Genomic DNA, 18,937 nt, shown 5'->3' on the forward strand with positions numbered 1-18,937 from the left:
TAGCTCAATGTATTTTCACAAACTGAACACGCTTTTACAAGCAGCATGTAGATCAAGAAACAGAGCATTACTTAGAAGCCCTCCTCTTCCCTTCCCAGTCACAGAATCCTACTTCAAGGCACATATTACCCTTACTTCTACCAGCATAGATTACATTGGCCTGATTTTGTACTGTATTTAAATGAAATCATACAATATGTACTCTTTTGTGTCTATTTTTTTAAATATTACATTTGTCATAATCATTCATATTGTTGTGTGTAGTTGTAGTTTGTTCATTATTATTGCTATAAAGAATTTCATTTTATGAATAAAATGCAATGTATTCATTCATTATAGTGTTCATGAACATTTTGACTGTTTCTATTTTGGGTTTATGAATATTCTAGTAAATATTTTTTGGTAAATTCTCACTTGTTGTTAAGTACAATTTATAGAGGATACGAAGTGGCAACAACAATGAGTGTTCCCCTTTTGCCTATGGGAAAAGAGAGGCAGAGGGAGAATTAGTGTTAGTGGCCCAATAAGGCTTCTGGTGCCTGTTTCCTGATTCTTGGGACAGAGCACATTCTTCCTGCTACACGATTGAAAAAACTGGATCCAGATCTCTCTTCTGAAGGAACTAGTAATACACGATTAGCAGCACAGGTGACTTTTTAACTATGCCCTTCAAAATCCAATCATTGAACACTTATTGAACTAAAAGGAATCAGGTAAGTTAAAGAAACTGGGCTAATTGGGTTTTGCTTTCTCAGTCACTCAACCTGGCTCTTGCCTCTTCAGTTTTCTGGACATGTAGAAAGCTCCTTTGTTCTCTTTCTTCTACACCAGCAGTTTTTATTTGCCTGTTTCCCAGAGTAATGTGGGCCATGGAGTCAGGCCACCTCCTCTGGGCTCTGCTGTTCATGCAGTCCTTGTGGCCTCAACTGACTGACGGAGCCACTCGAGTCTACTACCTGGGCATCCGGGATGTGCAGTGGAACTATGCTCCCAAGGGAAGAAATGTCATCACGAACCAGCCTCTGGACAGTGACATGTAGGTTTAATTTCTTGTGGTATTTGAGGGGAAGTTATGGGAGCACCCTTGAGGTCAGGAAGTAGCCTCTTGAGGCCCCTTTTCCAGGGTGTGGTAGCAGCCAGCTCCTGATCGCTCCGAGCTGTACATACTCAGTGGCAGATTTCCTGGGAAGAAGGCTAGTTGACTCAGAAGCCAGCATTTCGTCTGGAGTTTGCTGTAACATTTTTAGAGTCCTAAAGAGAATTCCATATTTGCTGTTTTCTAATCTGATACCCACAATGCTTACTTATTTAATAACAACCGTTTGACTTTAAAAAAGAATAATGAAATATATACAGTGTTTATAAGATGTATGGGTGGGAGCTATGCTTCTATAATTTGGTGAAGCTACTGTATATTTATTTCAGATATGTGAAAATGTGAAAAAAGAAAGTAAGCCTTAGAATCAAGGAATTAATGGTAATAGCTCTCACTTATGTAATACTCTGTGACACAGACCATACTAGAAATTTACATACTTTGTCTGAACTCTCACAAAAACTCTAGAAGGTAAGTATGTGTGTAGTTATTTTATAGATGAGAAAACGGAGGCTCAGGGAGGTCAAGTGACTTATCCAAGTCCTATAACTAGTAAATGAAAGAGATAGGATTTGAACCTGGATAATGTGAATGTAAACTAATACTCTTCTCACCACTCTGTCCCTCATAGATCCCACAGGATTAACCTTTCCTGATCTTAGAAAATAGCAAGTGCTCCACAAATATCTGTTAAAGAATAAATGAATGTATGAAAAAATATTTTGTGACCATGACTCATTTTTTCTCTCCAAAGCTTTGGAGTTTTCCAAAGTTGATTGTAACATCTCTGAGTTCTCTGAGAAGAATTAGAGTATACTAGGAATAACAACTCTGTCTTTTTTGACACAAAGTATTCATCTAGTTTCAGAGTCAGAGTCCTTGTATTAATTTTTTTGAGGGAATAAATTCATTATCCTCCGTCCCTAATACTTTGTAGTAATATTCCACATTTATTGAACTTTTACTATTTGCCACTGTCCTAAGCTCTTTGTGTATTTGAATTTTTTTTTTAGTCACCAATAAAAGCTATCTGAGTTAGGAACTATGATTATTTTCATTCCATTTTACAGATGGGCAAATTGTGTACGGAGAAGTTAAGTAACTTGTTCAACATCCCACTAATTTGGAAGTGGCAGAGTCAGCAATCAATCCAAGTGGCTTGGCTCCAAAGCTTGGAGTTATAAGCACTATGCCCTAAGGCCTCCCATATGTATCAGAATGATGCTAAGTCAGGCTACATTGATGAGGAGTCGATCACTTAAAGAGTCAGTCCACAGTTGGTTGTCTCTTTGTTGCTACACATTGTGTCAAACTATGTGAAATTGCCTTTTATGTGGGTTTAAAGTGGTCAAATATGAGCAATTTCATATGCTGATATTTGAAATTTTTAATAGTTAAATCTAAAACTTTCATGTTTTGATCAGTACACTGCCATTTCCTCTTGTTTTGTCCTAAACAAAGATAGTCACTTTTTGGTCAGTATCCTCTGGAAAAGGAACCTCCCAAGGCTTGAAGATGGGGGGCAAAATTATGACTGACTCTCTTTCTTCTTTCCCAGAGTGGCTTCTAGCTTCTTAAAGTCTGACAAGAACCGGATAGGGGGAACCTACAAGAAGACCATCTATAAAGAATACAAGGACGACTCATACACAGATGAAGTGGCCCAGCCTGCCTGGTTGGGCTTCCTGGGGCCAGTGTTGCAGGCTGAAGTGGGGGATGTCATTCTTATCCACCTGAAGAATTTTGCCACTCGTCCCTATACCATCCACCCTCATGGTGTCTTCTACGAGAAGGACTCTGAAGGTAAACCATTCCACTGTTTCTTTCCCCCATGCCCAACAAATATCACTTTTCCTTTACTGCCATGTGAAGGAGAAGAGTTGGTAGTGAAGATTTTCTTTTCTTCCTATTTATCTGAGGTGGCAAAGACTCTCCTCAGAGTAAACAAGGGTGGGCATTGGTATCAGTTCTGCCATTCATATACTGTGTGACTTGGACAAGTCATTATCTCTCTCTGGGTCTCAGATTCCTTCTCAGAAATGTGAAGACACAGTCTACCTCTTAACACAAGGAACTATTTGAATGGCATCTCCATAGAATATTTGAATATTCTATGAAAAGAAAAGAGAATGCTATAAATGTGAAGGATTGTCATCCTTGTGTCACAGTCTTCTGAAAGTTCCATTTTGTTTTTCCCTAAAGGGGAGTTCAGCTTATTTATCTCTACCTCCCTTATTCCTGGCCCAGTGATTTATAATACTGACAACAGTGAGTAAGAGGAATAGAAAGGGAAGTCAGAAGACTCTGACTGGGCCACTAAATCCCTGTACGATCCTGGACAAGTTACTTTTCCTTAGTTTTCTCTTCCATACAATGGAGAAGTGAACCAACTAATCATTAAGTTGACTGCAAACTGAAATCCTGTGATTGCCTGCTTTTTTATTTTAAGTGAGTGTTTGAAGGGAGGGAATTCTGTCTTCTTGCTTCTATGCCACCAGCTTTACGCTATGGCATTACCAGATCAGGCCAAGCTGTACTTTTCCTAGCCACAGAACTTTTCCAGTGGCTACAAGCTTTCCACCCATTGTTAATGTGAGGACTGGATTTTTTAGGTTAAATGTTACCTAAATCTGTGCTCTCCTTAGGTTGTGAGGAATACTATGTAGGTCATTAGCATGCTACATTTTATAAGACTGGACCTAGGGTTCTACATGTCAGCTCTGTCTTAATTTATGTATTTGCCATGGTCCCTCACTTATTCTGGGCCTGGGCATGTGCAATTTCATTTCTAGGTTCCCTATACCCAGATGGCTCCTCTGGGCCACTGAAAGCTGATGACTCTGTTCCCCCGGGGGGCAGCCATATCTACAACTGGACCATTCCAGAAGGTCATGCACCCACCGATGCTGACCCAGCGTGCCTCACCTGGATCTACCATTCTCATGTAGATGCTCCACGAGACATTGCAACTGGCCTAATTGGGCCTCTCATCACCTGTAAAAGAGGTACAGGTCCCAAGGATAAGCTATGAGGTGTAGTTTGGGACATCTAGGGGTAGCAGTGATACGGTTGAACTACCTACATATTGGGCAGCAGCCTGAAGAGTGCTAATTCAGCACTCTTGTTTATTAGCAAGAAAAATCTCTGCTAAACTCACTTTGCACTATTTTTTCTTTTTTTTTGCAATTTCATTACTTTTTTTCTTTGTTTGTGGTTAGGAACAATTTTTTCTTCAATAGGTTATTGTGGTACAGGTGGTATTTGGTTACACGAATAAGTTCTTTAGTGGTGATTTGTGAGATTTTGGTGCACCTATCTCCTGAGCACTATACACTACACCCTATTTGTAGTCTTTTATCCCTCACCCCCCCTCAGCCTTTTACCCAAATCCCCAAAGTCCATTGTATCATTCTTATTCTTTTGCACCCTGATAGTTTAGCTTCCACATGTCAGTGAGAACATACAATGTTTAGTTTTCCATTCCTGAGTTACTTCACTTAGAATAATAGTCTCCAATCTCATTCAGGTCTCTGCAGATGCCGTTAATTCATTCCTTTTTATGGCTGAGTAGTAGTCCATCGTATATATGTACCACGGTTTCTTTATTCACTTGTTGATTGATGGGTATGTGAGTTGGTTCCATGATTTTGCAATTGTGAATTGTGCCACTATAAACATGCATGTGCAAGTATCTTTTTTGTATAATGACTTCTTTTCCTCTGGGTAGATGCCCAATAGTGGGATTGCTGGATCAAATGGTAATTCTACTTTTAATTCATTAAGCAATCTCCACACTGTTTTCCTTGTGGCTCTACTAGTTTACATTCCCACCAGCAGTGTAGAAGTAACTGTTCCCTGTTCACCACATCCAAGCCAACATCTACTGTTTTTTGATTTTTTTTTATTATGGTCATTCTTGCAAGAGTAAGGTGGTAGCGCATTGTAGTTTTGACTTGCATTTCCCTAATCATTACTGATGTTGAGGATTTTTTCATATGTTTGTTGACCATTTGTATATCTTCTTGTGAGAATTGTCTATTCATGTTCTTAGCCCACTTTTTGATGGGATGGTTTGCTTTTTTCTTGTTGATTTGTTTGAGTTCACTGTAGATTCTGGATATTAGTCCTTTGTCAGACGTATGGATTTTGAAGATTTTTTCCCACTCTATGGGTTGTCTTTTTACTCTGCTGACTGTTCCTGTTGGAGTGCAAAAACTCTTTAGTTTAATTAAGTCCCAACTATTTGTTTTGATTGCATTTGCCTTTGGGTTCTTGGTCATGAAATCCTTGCCTAAGCCAATGTCTACAAGGGTTTATCTAATGTTTTCTTCTAGAATTTTTAGTTTCAGGTTTTAGATTTAAGTCCTTAATTCATCTTCATTTGATTTTTGTATAAGGTGAGAGATAAGGATCCAGTTTCTCTTACATGTGGCTAGCCAATTATCTCAGTACCATTTGTTGAAAAGGGTGTCCTTTCTACACTTTATGTTTTTGTTTGATTTGTCAAAGATCAGTTGGCTGTAAGTGTCAGGTTTATTTCTGAGTTCTCTATTCTGTTCCATTGGTCCAAGTGCCTATTTTTATACCAGTACCATGCTGTTTTGGTGAAATGGCATTATAGTATAGTTTGAAATCAGGTAGTGTGATGCCTCCAGATTTGTTCTTTTTGCTTAGTCTTGCTTTGGCTATGCAGGCGCTTTTTTGGTTCCATCTGAATTTTAGAATTGTTTTTTCTAAATCTGTGAAGAATTATGGTGGTATTTTGATGGGAATTGCATTGAATTTGTAGATTGCTTTTGGCAGTGTGGTTATTTTCACAATATTGATCCTACCCATCCATGAGCAGGGGATGTGTTTCCATTTGTTTGTGTCATCTGTGATTTCTTTTGGCAGTGTTTTGTAGTTCTCCTTGTAGAGGTCTTTCATCTCCTCAGTTAGGTATATTCCTAAGTATGTATGTATCTGTTTATTTATTTGTTTATTTATTTTTTCAGCTATTGTAAAAGGGGTTGAGTTCTTGATTTGATTCCCTGCTTGGTCACTGGTAGTGTATAGAAGAGCTACTGATTTGTGTACATTAATCTTATATCCAGAAACTTTACTGAATTCTTTTATCAGTTCTAGAAGCTTCCTGGAGGAGTCTTTAGGGTTTTCAAGGTAAACTATCATATCATCAGCAAACAGTGACAGTTTGACTTCCTCTTTACATATTTGGATGCCCTTTATTTCTTTCTCTTGTCTGATTGCTCTGGCTAGGGTTTCCAGTACTAACTTGAAGAGGAGTGGTGAGAGTAGGCAACCTTGTCATATTCCAGTTCTCAAAGGGAATGCTTTCAACTTTTCCACATTCAGTATAATGTTGGCTGTGGGTTTGTCATATATGGCTTTTATTACATTGGAGTATGTCCCTTGTATACCAATTTTGCTGAGAGTTTTAATCATAAAGTAATGTTGGATTTTGTCGAATACATTTTCTGCATCTATTGTGATGATCATGTAATTTTTTAAAAATTCTGTTCATGTGGTTCATCACATATATTGACTTGCATAAGTTAAACCATCCTTGAATCCCTTTCATACCCATCAAGTGAGTATGAAACCCACTTGATCACAGTGGATTATCTTTTTGATATGTTGTTGGATTCCATTAGCTAGTATTTTGCTAAGGATTTTAGGACCTATGTTCATCAGGGATATCGGTCTGTAGTTTTCTTTTTTTAAATTTTATTATTATTATACTTTAAGTTTTAGGGTACGTGTGCACAATGTGCAGGTTTGTTACATATGTATACATGTGCCATGTTGGTGTGCTGCACCCATTACCTCGTCATTTAGCATTAGGTACATCTCCTAATGCTATCCCTCCCCCCTCCCCCTACCCCACAACAGTCCCTGGTGTGTGATGTTCCCCTTCCTGCGTCCATGTGTTCTCATTGTTCAATTCCCACCTATGAGTGAGAACATGCGGTGTTTAGTTTTTTTGTCCTTGTGATAGTTTGCTGAGAATGATGGTTTCCAGATTCATCCATGTCCCTAAAAAGGACATGAACTCATCATTTTTTATGGTTGCATAGTATTCCATGGTGTATATGTGACCTAGGCAATACCATTCAGGACATAGGCATGGGCAAGGACTTCATGTTTAAAAAACCAAAAGCAATGGCAACAAAAGCCAAAATTGACAAATGGGATCTAATTAAACTAAAGAGCTTCTGCACAGCAAAAGAAACTACCATCAGAGTGAACAAGCAACCTACAGAATGGGAGAAAATTTTCGCAACCTACTCATCTGACAAAGGGCTAATATCCAGAATCTACAATGAACTCAAAGAAATTTACAAAAAAAAACAAGCAACCCCATCAAAAAGTGGGCAAAGGTTATGAACAGATGGTCTGTAGTTTTCTTTTCTGATTATGTTCTTTCCTGGATTTGGTATTAGGGTGATGCTGGCTTCATAGAATAAATTAAGGAGAGTTTCCTCTTTCTCTCTCTTGTGAAATAGTGTCAAAAGGATTGGTACCAATTCTTCTTTAAATGTCTGGTAGAATTCCACGGTGAATCCATCTAGTCCTGACTTTTTTGGTTGGTAATTTTTTAACTGCCATTTTAATCTTGCTGCCTGTTACTGGTGTATTCAAGGTATCTAATTCTTCCTGGTTTAATCTAGGAGGATTGTATTTTTATAGGAATTTATCCATCTCATTTAGGTTTCTAGTTTATATGCATAAAGGTGTTCATAGTAGCCTTGAATCTTTTGTATTTCTGTGGTGTCAGTTGTAATATCTCCCATTTCATTTCTTAATGAGGTCATTTGGATTTTCTCTCTTCTTTTCTTGGTTAATCTTGCTAATGGTCTATCAATTTTATTTATTTTTTTCAAGGAACCAGCTTTTTGTTTCATTTATCTTGTAGTTTTTTTTTTTTGTTTCAATTTCATTTAGTTTTTCTCTGATATTGGTTATTTCCTTCCATCTCTAGGGTTTGGGTTTGGTTTGTTCTTGTTTCTCTGGTTCCTTAAGGTGTGACCTTAGAACGTCAGTTTGCACTCTTTCAATCTTTTTGATGTAGGCGTTTAGAGCTATGAACTTCCCTCTTAGCACCACTTTTGCTGTATCCCAGAGGTTTGGGTTTTATAGGTTGTGTTATTATTGTCAATCAGATCAAAGAATTTTTTTTATTATACTTTAAGTTCTGGGGTACATGTGCACAACGTGCAGGTTTGTTACATATGTATACATGTGCCATGTTGGTGTGCTGCACCCATTAACTTGTCATTTACATTAGGTATATCTCCTAATGCTATCCTTCCGCCCTTGCCCCACCCCATGACAGGCCCCAGTGTGTGATGTTCCCCTTCCTGTGTCCATATGTTCTCATTGTTCAATTCCCACCTATGAGAACATGCAGTGTTTGTTTTTTTGTCCTTGCGATAGTTTGCTAAGAATGATGGTTTCCAGCTTCATCTATGTCCCTACAAAGGACATGAACTCATCCTTCTTTATGGCTGCATAGTATTCCATGGTGTATATGTGCCACATTTTCTTAATCCAGTCTATCATCGATGAACATTTGGGTTGGTTCCAAGTCTTTGCTATTGTGAATAGTGCTGCAATAAACATACGTGTGCATGTGTCTTTTTAGCAGCATGATTTATAATCCTTTGGGTATATACTCAGTAATGGGATGGCTGGGTCAAATGGTATTTCTAGTTCTAGATCCCTGAGGAATTTCCAGATTGTCTTCCACAATGGATGAACTAGTTTGCAGTCTCACCAACAATGTGAAAATGTTCCTATTTCTCCACATCCTCTCCAGCACCTGTTATTTCCTGACTTTTTAATGATTGCTATTCTAACTGGTGTGAGATGGTATCTCATTGTGGTTTTGATTTGCATTTCTCTGATGGCCAGAGATGATGAGCATTTTTTCATGTGTCTTTTGGCTGCATAAATGTCTTCTTTTGAGAAATATCTGTTTATATCCTTCACCCACTTTTTGATGGGGTTGTTTGTTTTTTTCTTGTAAATTTGTTTGAATTCTTTATAGATTCTGGATATTATCCCTTTGTCAGATGAGTAGATTGCAAAAATTTTCTCCCATTCTGTAGGTTGCATGTTCACTCTGGTGGTAGTTTCTTTTGCTGTGCAGAAGCTCTTTAGTTTAATTAGATCCCATTTGTCAATTTTGGCTTTTGTTGCCATTGCTTTATGTGTTTTAGACATGAAGTCCTTGCCCATGCCGATGTCCTAAACGGTATTGCCTAGGTTTTCTTCTAGGGTTTTTATGGTTTTAGGTCTAACATTTAAGTCTTTAATTCATCTTGAATTAATTTTTGTATAAGGTGTAAGGAAGGGATCCAGTTTCAGCTTTCTACATATGTCTAGCCAGTTTTCCCAACACCATTTATTAAACAGGGAATCCTTTCCCCATTTCTTGTTTTTCTCAGGTTTGTCAAAGATCAGATGGTTGTAGATATGTGGTATTATTTCTGAGGGCTCTGTTGTGTTTCATTGGTCTATATCTCTGTTTTGGTACCAGTACCATGCTGTTTTGGTTACTGTAGCCTTGTAGTATAGGTTGAAGTCAGGTAGCGTGATGCCTCCAGCTTTGTTCTTTTGGCTTAGTATTGACTTGGCAATGTGGGCTCTTTTTTGGTTCCACATGAACTTTAAAGTAGTTTTTTCTGATTCTGTGAAGAAAGTCATTGGTAGCTTGATGGGGATGGCATTGAATCTATAAATTACCTTGGGCAGTATTGGATGAAATATTCTGTATGTATCTGTTAAGCCTATTTGTTCCAAGATATAGTTTAAATCCACTGTTTCTTTGTTGACTTTCTGTCTTGGTGATCTATCTAGTGCTGTCAGTGGAGTATTGAAGTCTCCCACTATTACTGTGTTGCTATCTATGGCATTTTTTAGGTCTATTACTAATTGTTTTATAAATTTGGGAGCTCCAGTGTTAGGTGCATATATGTTTAGGATTGTAATATTTTTCTGTTGGACAAGGCCTTTTATCATTATATAATGGCCCTCTTTGTCTCTTTTAACTGTTGTTGCTTTCATGTCTGTTTTGTCTGATATAAGAATAGCTTCTTCTACTCACTTTTGGTTTCCTTTTGCACGAAATGCCTATTTCCACCCCTTGACTTTAAGTTTATATGAGTCCTTATATGTTAGGTGAGTCTCCTGAAGCAGGAGATAGTTGATTGGTGACTTCCTATCAATTCTGCATTTTTGTATTTTTTAAGTGGGGCATTTAGACTATTTACATTCAATGTTAGTATTGAGATATGAGGTACCATTGCATTCATCATGTTATTTGTTGCCTGTGTACCTTGGTTTTTTTTATTTTTTTGTTTTTGCTTTTTAAATTTTATTTTTGTTTCATAGGTCTTGTGTGATTGATTTATCCTTTCAAGAGGTTCCATTTTTATGTATTTCCTGGATTTGTTTCAAGATTTAAAGCTCCTTTTAGCAGTTCTTGTAGTGGTGGCTTGGTAGTGGCAAATTCTCTCATCATATGTTTGTCTGAAAAAGACTGCATCTTTCCTTCATATATGATGCTTAGTTTTGCTGGATACAAAGTTCTCAGCTGATAATTGTTTTGTTTGTGGAAGCTGAAGATAGGGCCCCAATCCCTTCTAGCTTGTAGGGTTTCTGCTGAGAAATATGCTGTTTATCTGATTGGTTTTCCTTTATAGGTGACCTGGTGTTTTTGTCTCACAGCTCTTAAGATTCTTTCCTTCTTTGTCTTAACTTTAGATAACCTGATGGCAATGTGCCAAGGTGATAATCTTTTTGTAATGAATTTCCCAGGTGTTCTTTGTGCTTCTTGTATTTGGATGTCTAGGTCTTTAGCAAGGCCAGGGAAGTTTTCCCCTATTACTCCTCCAAGTATGTTTTCAAAACTTTTAGAATTCCCTTCTTCCTTAGGAATACCAATTATTCTTTAGGTTTGGTCATTTAACATAATCCCAGACTTCTTAGAGACTTTGTTCATGTTTTCTTATTCTTTTTTCTTTGTCTTTGTTGGATTGGGTTAATTTGAAGACCTTGTCTTCAGGCTCCGAATTTTTTTCTTCTACTTGTTCAATTCTATTGATGAGAGTTTCCAGAGGATTTTGCATTTCTATAAGTGTGTCCAATGTTTCCTGAAGTTTTGATTGTTTTTTCTCTATGCTGTCTATTTCCTTGAATATTTCTCCCTTCACTTCTTATTTTTTTTTGTTGTTGTTGTTGTTTTTATTATTTCCTTTCATCACTGGGCTTCACCTTTCTCTGGTGCCTCCCTGATTAGCTTAATATCTAACCTCCTGAATTCTTTTTCAGGTAAATCAGGGATTTTTTTTTATCTTGGTTTGGATCCATTGCTGGTGAGCTAGTGTGATTTTTTTAAGGTGTTAAAGAACCTTGTTTTGTCATATTGCCTGAGTTGGGTTTCTGGTTCCTTCTCATTTGAGTGGGCTCTGTCAGAGGGAAACTCTAGGGCTGAAGGCTGTTCTTCAGATTCTTTTGTCTCAAAGGGTGTTCCCCCGATCTCTCCCTCCTTTTTTATGGATGTGGCTTCCTGTGAGCTGAGCTGCAGTGATTATTATCTCTCTTTTGGGTCTAGCCACCCAGCAAGTCTACCTGGCTCTGGGCTGATACTGGAGGTTGTCTGCACAGAGTCCTGTGATGCGAACTGTGTATGGGTCTGTCTCCTGTGAATACCAGCACAGTATTTGGGATGTCTCCCGAGTCCTGTAGGAGCAGTCCATTTTCTTCAGAGGGTCTGTGGGTCCTCTTGGGATTCCTGGTGTGTTCGTGCAGGGTGCTGGAGCTAAAATTCATGATGCAAGCCTCCACATGCTGCTCTGTCCATCCGAGTCTGAGCTGCAATCTAGTCCCGACTCTTGTCCACCATGATGATCCTAGGAACGTTTTTTAAAATTATTGTTATTAAAAACAACAAAACACCAAACTTTTCTCCTTTTTATTTCTTTCTTGCTTCACTTTTAAATCTCAAATTAGTCATTATAGGAGTCAAGTTGCATTGAAATCAGATATGTAGTAAGAGTTTAGATATGGATAAGATTGAAAGTGTGGTCATCAGGGTTTCGGAGGGTTTTGCTGATAATAGGATATGTCAGACTTGAAGACCAGAGGGTGGCAGGAATGTGGTCAGGTTCAGGCCCTGGGTTGAAGACATAGGCAGGGATGGTGGGAGGGAATTATTGTAGATCCTATGTGTCCTAACATCAAGTCCTAGGTTCAACTGAATTGGTGGTTTTAAATGGGGAGTTTGGAAATGGAAATTAATCTAAGAGGGTTATATCCGCTTTTCTGTTGCTTACAGATTCTTAAGACCCCTCTCTTTCTATTCCTTTCTTATGAGTACCCCTTTCAGCTTACTATTGCTAAGGAAAGGATCTTCTCAAGGGAAACTTTCTTACTTGCCCTAGGAGCCCTGGATGGGAACTCCCCTCCTCAACGGCAGGATGTAGACCATGATTTCTTCCTCCTCTTCAGTGTGGTAGATGAGAACCTCAGCTGGCATCTTGATGAGAACATTGCCACTTACTGCTCAGATCCTGCTTCAGTGGACAAAGAAGATGAGACATTTCAGGAGAGCAATAGGATGCATGGTGAGTTGGGAAAAGTTGGCCACATTGTGACAGGGAACATTGTTGGAGGGTATTGACTGGGCCTAGTATTTGGTGGATGCTTTCACATACATAGTCCTTTTTAGTCATCACAAGGACAAGGAGTAATAGATGGCTCTTCCCTGTTTTACGTGTGAGGACACTGAGGCTCCTAAGATTATGCAGCAGATAAATGGCACAGCTAAAATTCCAACCCTGATCTCTCTGACTGCATAGATTGTGCTCTTGCCATGAGGCTATTCTGCCTCATAATGTGGAATAGCACACAGGCTGAAGTTATATAGTATATGCTCAATTACTTTGCTGTGGGTTGCCCACTGATACAATTAATTAATATTGATTTGTTTTAAAAAGGAAGAAGTTAGCAAAATTATCCACTTTGTGGAGAAAAATGGTTTCTTTCAAGCTACCTTGCTTATATCTCCCATCGTACTCTGTGCTTATGTCTATAAGGGCATTGACCATATTAATTAAATTAAAAAAGAAACTAAAGGCACAGAAGACCCGAGGCATGAATAGTGAACTGATTTTAGGAATATAAACAAGTCAGTTTTGTTTTTGTTTCATTAAGGAAGTCATTTACTGGCCATTTGTGACAGGGGTGGGCTAAAAACCATACAGTCCCCAAAGGAGGTGGAAATTCAGAAGGAAGATGTAAAGGATAGCTTGGATAGCTCAACTTTTTTTGAATTTTATACCAATTGATTATAATAGCCATGTTAACCAGTCAGCCAATTTGACAATTGTCCTGTGGAAATTTTTAGAATGAAACCACCCTGAAAGAATAGCCTGCAAAATAACTAAATTCCTTAGAGAGCTTCTTCACATTTCTGGTTTGGAATATTGGCTTTAAGCATTTATTAGCTCTATGGCATTGGGAAAGCAGTAACTTCACCTCTCTGAGTCTTGGTTTTCTCTCTCTCTCTTTTTTTAATGAGACTAACGATATCTGCCTATTTCTCAGGGATGTTTTTGAGATTTAAAGAAGATAATACATAGGTCAACACAGTGTGCTGTTTATAACCTCATTTAAATGTTATCTATTATTGTCAAATGGTAAGGCTTCTTCCATTTGGCTGTCCTTTCCGAATCCTGATATTTTCTTTGGGTTTTCTTTTGCAGCAATCAATGGCTTTGTTTTTGGGAATTTACCAGAGCTGAACATGTGTGCACAGAAACGTGTGGCCTGGCACTTGTTTGGCATGGGCAATGAAATTGATGTCCATACAGCATTTTTCCATGGACAGATGCTGACTACCCGTGGACATCACACTGATGTGGCTAACATCTTTCCAGCCACCTTTGTGACTGCCGAGATGGTGCCCTGGGAACCTGGTACCTGGTTAGTTAGCTGCCAAGTGAACAGTCACTTTCGAGGTGAGATCCAACATTTCTGACCCTTGGGTTGTAAGAGAGAGATATGATAATGGTCAAAGGAGGCTGGGTTTCTGGCCTGAAGCCATAAATAAGTCCTCCAATTTAGGCATCTTGGGATAAAGGATAGCACACTAGATTAGAAGTCAGGGGACCCAGGTTTTTTCCTGAATCTGCTGGGAAACTTGCTGGATAATTTTGGGCACATCTCTCTGTGTTTAATCTTCCCCATCTTGAATATAAGATAGCTTGGGGATGGATAGGTAGACTTTTAATCAGCTTTTTATTATTTGCTTAGAATTCTAAACAATTAATACCTGGAGACATTTTCAACATATTGAACAGGGAGTGAAGGAGAGATTAATTAAAAGAGAGTAACATTTCTGTAGGAGATCATGGTGCATTGTGGGTACATAGTTACACTCTGGTTGGAACTCAATAGCAGTAGGAGTGGAAGGTTTTATTTTCAAAGGGAGAAACATTAAAGTAATGTCATTGTAGAGCAATGTATTGAGGAGCATCAGATGCATCAGAGGGGAGGAAGAGCATATGAGGCAATGGAAAGAATAGTAGATAAGTGGTTAGGTTTGAATTGTAGTCTTAGGTTTGTGAAAAACTTTATATGACTTTAGACAGGTGCCTTTCCATTTCTAGGTCACATTTGCCACATCCGTAAAATGGGAAAGTTGGTCTAAATCGTCTCTTAAGTCCTCTTCAGCTTTCATTTTCTATAATTATTTGATTTATGGTAAATTAGAAGGGTGTCAGAAAAATGATAAATGAGTACTTGAAGTGGATTTTAGTAGATTAGGAGTTGTAGACTAGTAGGATAATAAATCTTGGGTGTTAGGTTTGACACAATAGGGACCAGTTACATGTGCTCCATTATCCAGGGTATGTCTTAGCCCCAAAGCTTCCTAGGTAAGAGACTATGAATATGGATTGGGATTAGAGATGCAGCATGATAGTGGAATAAGCATGGACCTTAGAGACAGACATGCCTGGATTCAAATCCTGGTTCCATCACTTGTTTAGCCACCTTTGATAAATCATGTCACTTCTCTGAGCCTCTTAATAGAAGTAGTGATGTATACCTCATAAAATTGTAATGAGGTTTTAGAGTAAAAATGTGATTTTGAATCTTAGAGAATAGGGGGATGATGTAACCAAGATAGTAGATATAAGAAAATAAAATGAACACTTAAGATCTGTAATTGAAAGATGAGAGTTTAAGTCTCAACTCCACCTCTGACTAGCTGTGCAACCTTGGGCAAGTTATTTAACCTGTCTGACCTTTAGTTTTCTTCATCTGCAAAAGGGGACATTAAAAGTCTTTTTCATACAATGGTTGTAAAGATTGATAGAGGTAACATGTACTCCCTGGGACTGAAATTTTGAAAGAGATGTAAAGCACCTGACACAGAACCTACCTAACATAATACATGTTGAAGAAAATGAATATTTTTTTCCTCTCCCTTCATCATACCTCAAGTTTCTAATTTACAAATTTCAAATCTCCCTGGGATGCTGTGAGACACTAATAAAATAATATAGCTGAGTGACCTCTATAAGTTGCTAAGCCAATATAAGACAGTACTATCCATTGCCATTATGACGCAATATAGTGTATTCCACATTTGAAAACACTACTTAGAATCTACATTTTCCTTACAGTCCCAAGTCTGAAGCTTTATCTTCACTGATAGAAGATGTTCTATTATTTTGGGAGCTTCCCAGTTTACAAATAATTAACCCCTATTTTAAATTTGATGCTCCTACCAGCCCCATGAGGTAGATTTTCCTATTCTCTCCTTTGGCAAAAGAGGGAAACTCAGATTGAGGAAGTGACTTGCCTAAGGTCCTACAGATAGTGCTTAAAGCTTGGGCTTGAACTCAAGTTTCCCTACTTCCATCTCTGTGATGTTGCTACAATGTGAGCCTTTATGCAGAGGTAGGAATGAGGATCTAGTAAATGCATCAGTGGTGGTATAAGCGAGTGGAGGTACTTGAATTCTACCCTGGACACTCTCTCTCAGCCAGGCACTTTAAGAATGAGAGAAAGTGGCCCATTTTGGAGCAGGATTAAAGAGAGTAGTGGAGGGTGGGAGGAGGAAACACTAACAGAAGGGGGAAGGTGAGTCCTCTGGGTTAAAATCCTATTAGATAGAATGGGGTCAGCCATAATGTTCTTCCTTCAGATGGCATGCAGGCACTCTACAAGGTCAAGTCTTGCTCCATGGCTCCTCCTGTGGACCTGCTCACAGGCAAAGTTCGACAGTACTTCATTGAGGCCCATGAGATTCAATGGGACTATGGCCCGATGGGACATGATGGGAGTACTGGGAAGAATTTGAGAGAGCCAGGCAGGTAAGAGGCAGTGGGATCCCTCTCTTTACTTCTGGGTCCAGCTCCAAACATTTATTATCTTTCTTCCAGAAATCTCTCACTTTACTCAGGGATCCAAATCATTGTCTGGCTGGGGTTACATGAACCAACTGTTAGCCAAGTTCTTGTGGCCCCCTGGAGAGCTTGCTCTTGGGGAGATACAGGTAGCAAAGCTTTTTGTGGGGTTATTCCATATCCCCACAAAGGGTCCAAGCAGAGTTTGAAGTTGGTCTTACTATAATTCCTGGCCATTTTCATAAAGGAAAGCCCAGATGGGACCAGTTCTTGTATCAGTTGAAATAGCTTTTTTCCCAGGTTTCTTCACTTTACCCATTATTTACCTCCTTGCTCCTTCATTTCTTTTCTATAATCTGATGAGGCATTTGAGCAGGGGTATAAAAAGCACTCTGAGAAATGTAGGAAGAGAGGCAACCTGCTTTTTGGCTATCACATGCCCATTCTTTTGAAGGAATTTCTCCAAGTTCTCCTGCCTCATCCATGACCCAGATGTGGGCAAGATAGAGTAGGAGGTTAGTGCCCTACTCAGTTGCTGGGTCTTAAGTCATACCACTCACTGGGCAATGGATGATGACAGGTCTTCCACAGAGGAGGCACTTGATAGATAACTAAGAGAGGGGTTGGGGGAAGATCCTTCATGGTTATACTTCTAGCAGGAAATAATAGAGTACATCTGGAGAAAACTTGGGAAAGTTGGTGTTTGAGTCTCAGCATGGATTCCACGATTTCCAACTGGGCTTACTAACATAGTGGGCTTTCATTTTGGAGTGAGAGAAAGGATTATTAATACCTAAGGATGATTAAGGAAAGATGTAGACTATGAATCTCTGGAGGGCAGAACTGGTCCCAGTGCCTGGAAATTATAAGCAAGAATATTCCAGCTTACACTAAAATGGAATTCCAATAATTTAAAATATCCAACAGTAAAGGAGATTGTCTCCTCTGGATATGAGTTTCCTATTTTTGGAAAGGCTCAAGCAGAAGCTGTATATAACTTTCTAGTGGTGCCACCAAAGGAGATATCTTCACTGGTGGGAGTTAACTTAGATGAGCTCTGAGGTCCTTCCTAAACATAAAGATTCATAACTTGATGATACTAAGGGTGAGATGGGAGTCTATTTGACACCTAATGAAATCATATCATATTTTCCTTTTTATGCATCAGTATCTCAGATAAGTTTTTCCAGAAGAGCTCCAGCCGAATTGGGGGCACTTACTGGAAAGTGCGATATGAAGCCTTTCAAGATGAGACATTCCAAGAGAAGATGCAATTGGAGGAAGATAGGCATCTTGGAATCCTGGGTGAGGAATTTTTAAATTATGAAATTCATTTACTAGAGTCAGAGAATTGAGGAAGACTTTGAAACTGAGGCCTGGACATCACTTAAGAGCACATTGTAGACCAGCATCTCCCAAAGTGAGTCTATGAGATGATTGTTTTGTGAAAGAGTTATGAGTCTGAATGTGTTTGTAAAACCATTAAGTTAAGCAGTTAAATAGTGCTTTTTATGCTACAGGATTTCTAAGAGCCTTAGGTTTATTTTTTTTTATCATGAATCTCCACTTTTTTTCAGTGAATGTCTTCCAGTACCACTGATGTACAGTACACATTTTTAGAATTCCTTCTCTAGAAGTATTCATAAAGGGCTACATAAGGAAGTAAGACTGTATAGGTTCTCAGCAATCTGGGGCCAGTAGCAGATTGGCATGACATGCAGACATACTTGAAATAGGAATGCAGAATAGGCTTAGAGTCTGAACTTGAAGAAAGTATCTAGAAGGGCTAAACCAAGGTTAGATGTGGTTTAGTAGCATGATGGAACCAGAAAATAAAATAGGCCAGATGGAAAAAAACTTTGGAAATTAATATAATGGACCATACTCGGGATAGGTGTGTGCCAGTTGATTCTAGATCTGATAGTGGACAATGGATCTTATATCAGCCGGATAAGGAGATACAATGAGGAGAAATCCACCATAGGAAAGAGAGATGGTGGTGAGCCTGAAGGAATTATCATTGGCTGGACTTCAGTATGAGTGCCCAGTCTTTGAGATGAGGTGAAACATTAGATGTGGAAATTGAATAGGAAACCAAGCTAGAAACTCTGAAGGGTTAGAGCCAGAATAAGTGCTCAGTTTTGGTACTTTTTGTCTGCTTCAAAGATGACCTAAGCTAGATTACATGTGGTGGGTAGTGAAGCTCAGAAGAGTCCAGGAGTTGTGGCTAGATTACCTAGTCCAGTGCCTGGATAGAAGATATCATATTTCTCTTTGCTCAGAATTGGTTTCAGATTGAGGCAAGCACAGATCTTAGGTTCACAAAGACATGTAGCTATGGGATCTGGGACAATAAAGTAAGTGAAAATGAGATTGGGGCTGACAATGGGATGAGAGAAATTGCTGGCCTCTGATCCTGGCT

General features: G+C 38.8%; 1 protein-coding gene across 4 annotated transcripts in view; it reads left to right on the top strand.

Moving 5' to 3' along the window:
• The window catches only part of HEPH (hephaestin), a 105,342-nt gene that overhangs the window by 5,463 nt on the left and 80,942 nt on the right, over window positions 1–18,937 (top strand). For all 4 annotated transcript variants that reach the window (XM_054472995.1, XM_054472996.1, XM_054472997.1 and 1 more), the window contains exons 2-8: window positions 857–1,036; window positions 2,655–2,899; window positions 3,889–4,101; window positions 12,541–12,723; window positions 13,864–14,118; window positions 16,314–16,482; window positions 17,684–17,820. In XM_054472995.1, the coding sequence (XP_054328970.1) occupies window positions 861–1,036; window positions 2,655–2,899; window positions 3,889–4,101; window positions 12,541–12,723; window positions 13,864–14,118; window positions 16,314–16,482; window positions 17,684–17,820 (1,378 nt within the window). In that variant the 5' untranslated portion in view covers window positions 857–860. The remainder of the gene's footprint in view (window positions 1–856; window positions 1,037–2,654; window positions 2,900–3,888; window positions 4,102–12,540; window positions 12,724–13,863; window positions 14,119–16,313; window positions 16,483–17,683; window positions 17,821–18,937) is intronic.

The sequence above is a fragment of the Pongo pygmaeus genome, chromosome X (genome assembly GCF_028885625.2).
Source record: "Pongo pygmaeus isolate AG05252 chromosome X, NHGRI_mPonPyg2-v2.0_pri, whole genome shotgun sequence".
In the NCBI taxonomy this organism is placed as follows: Eukaryota; Metazoa; Chordata; class Mammalia; order Primates; family Hominidae; genus Pongo; species Pongo pygmaeus.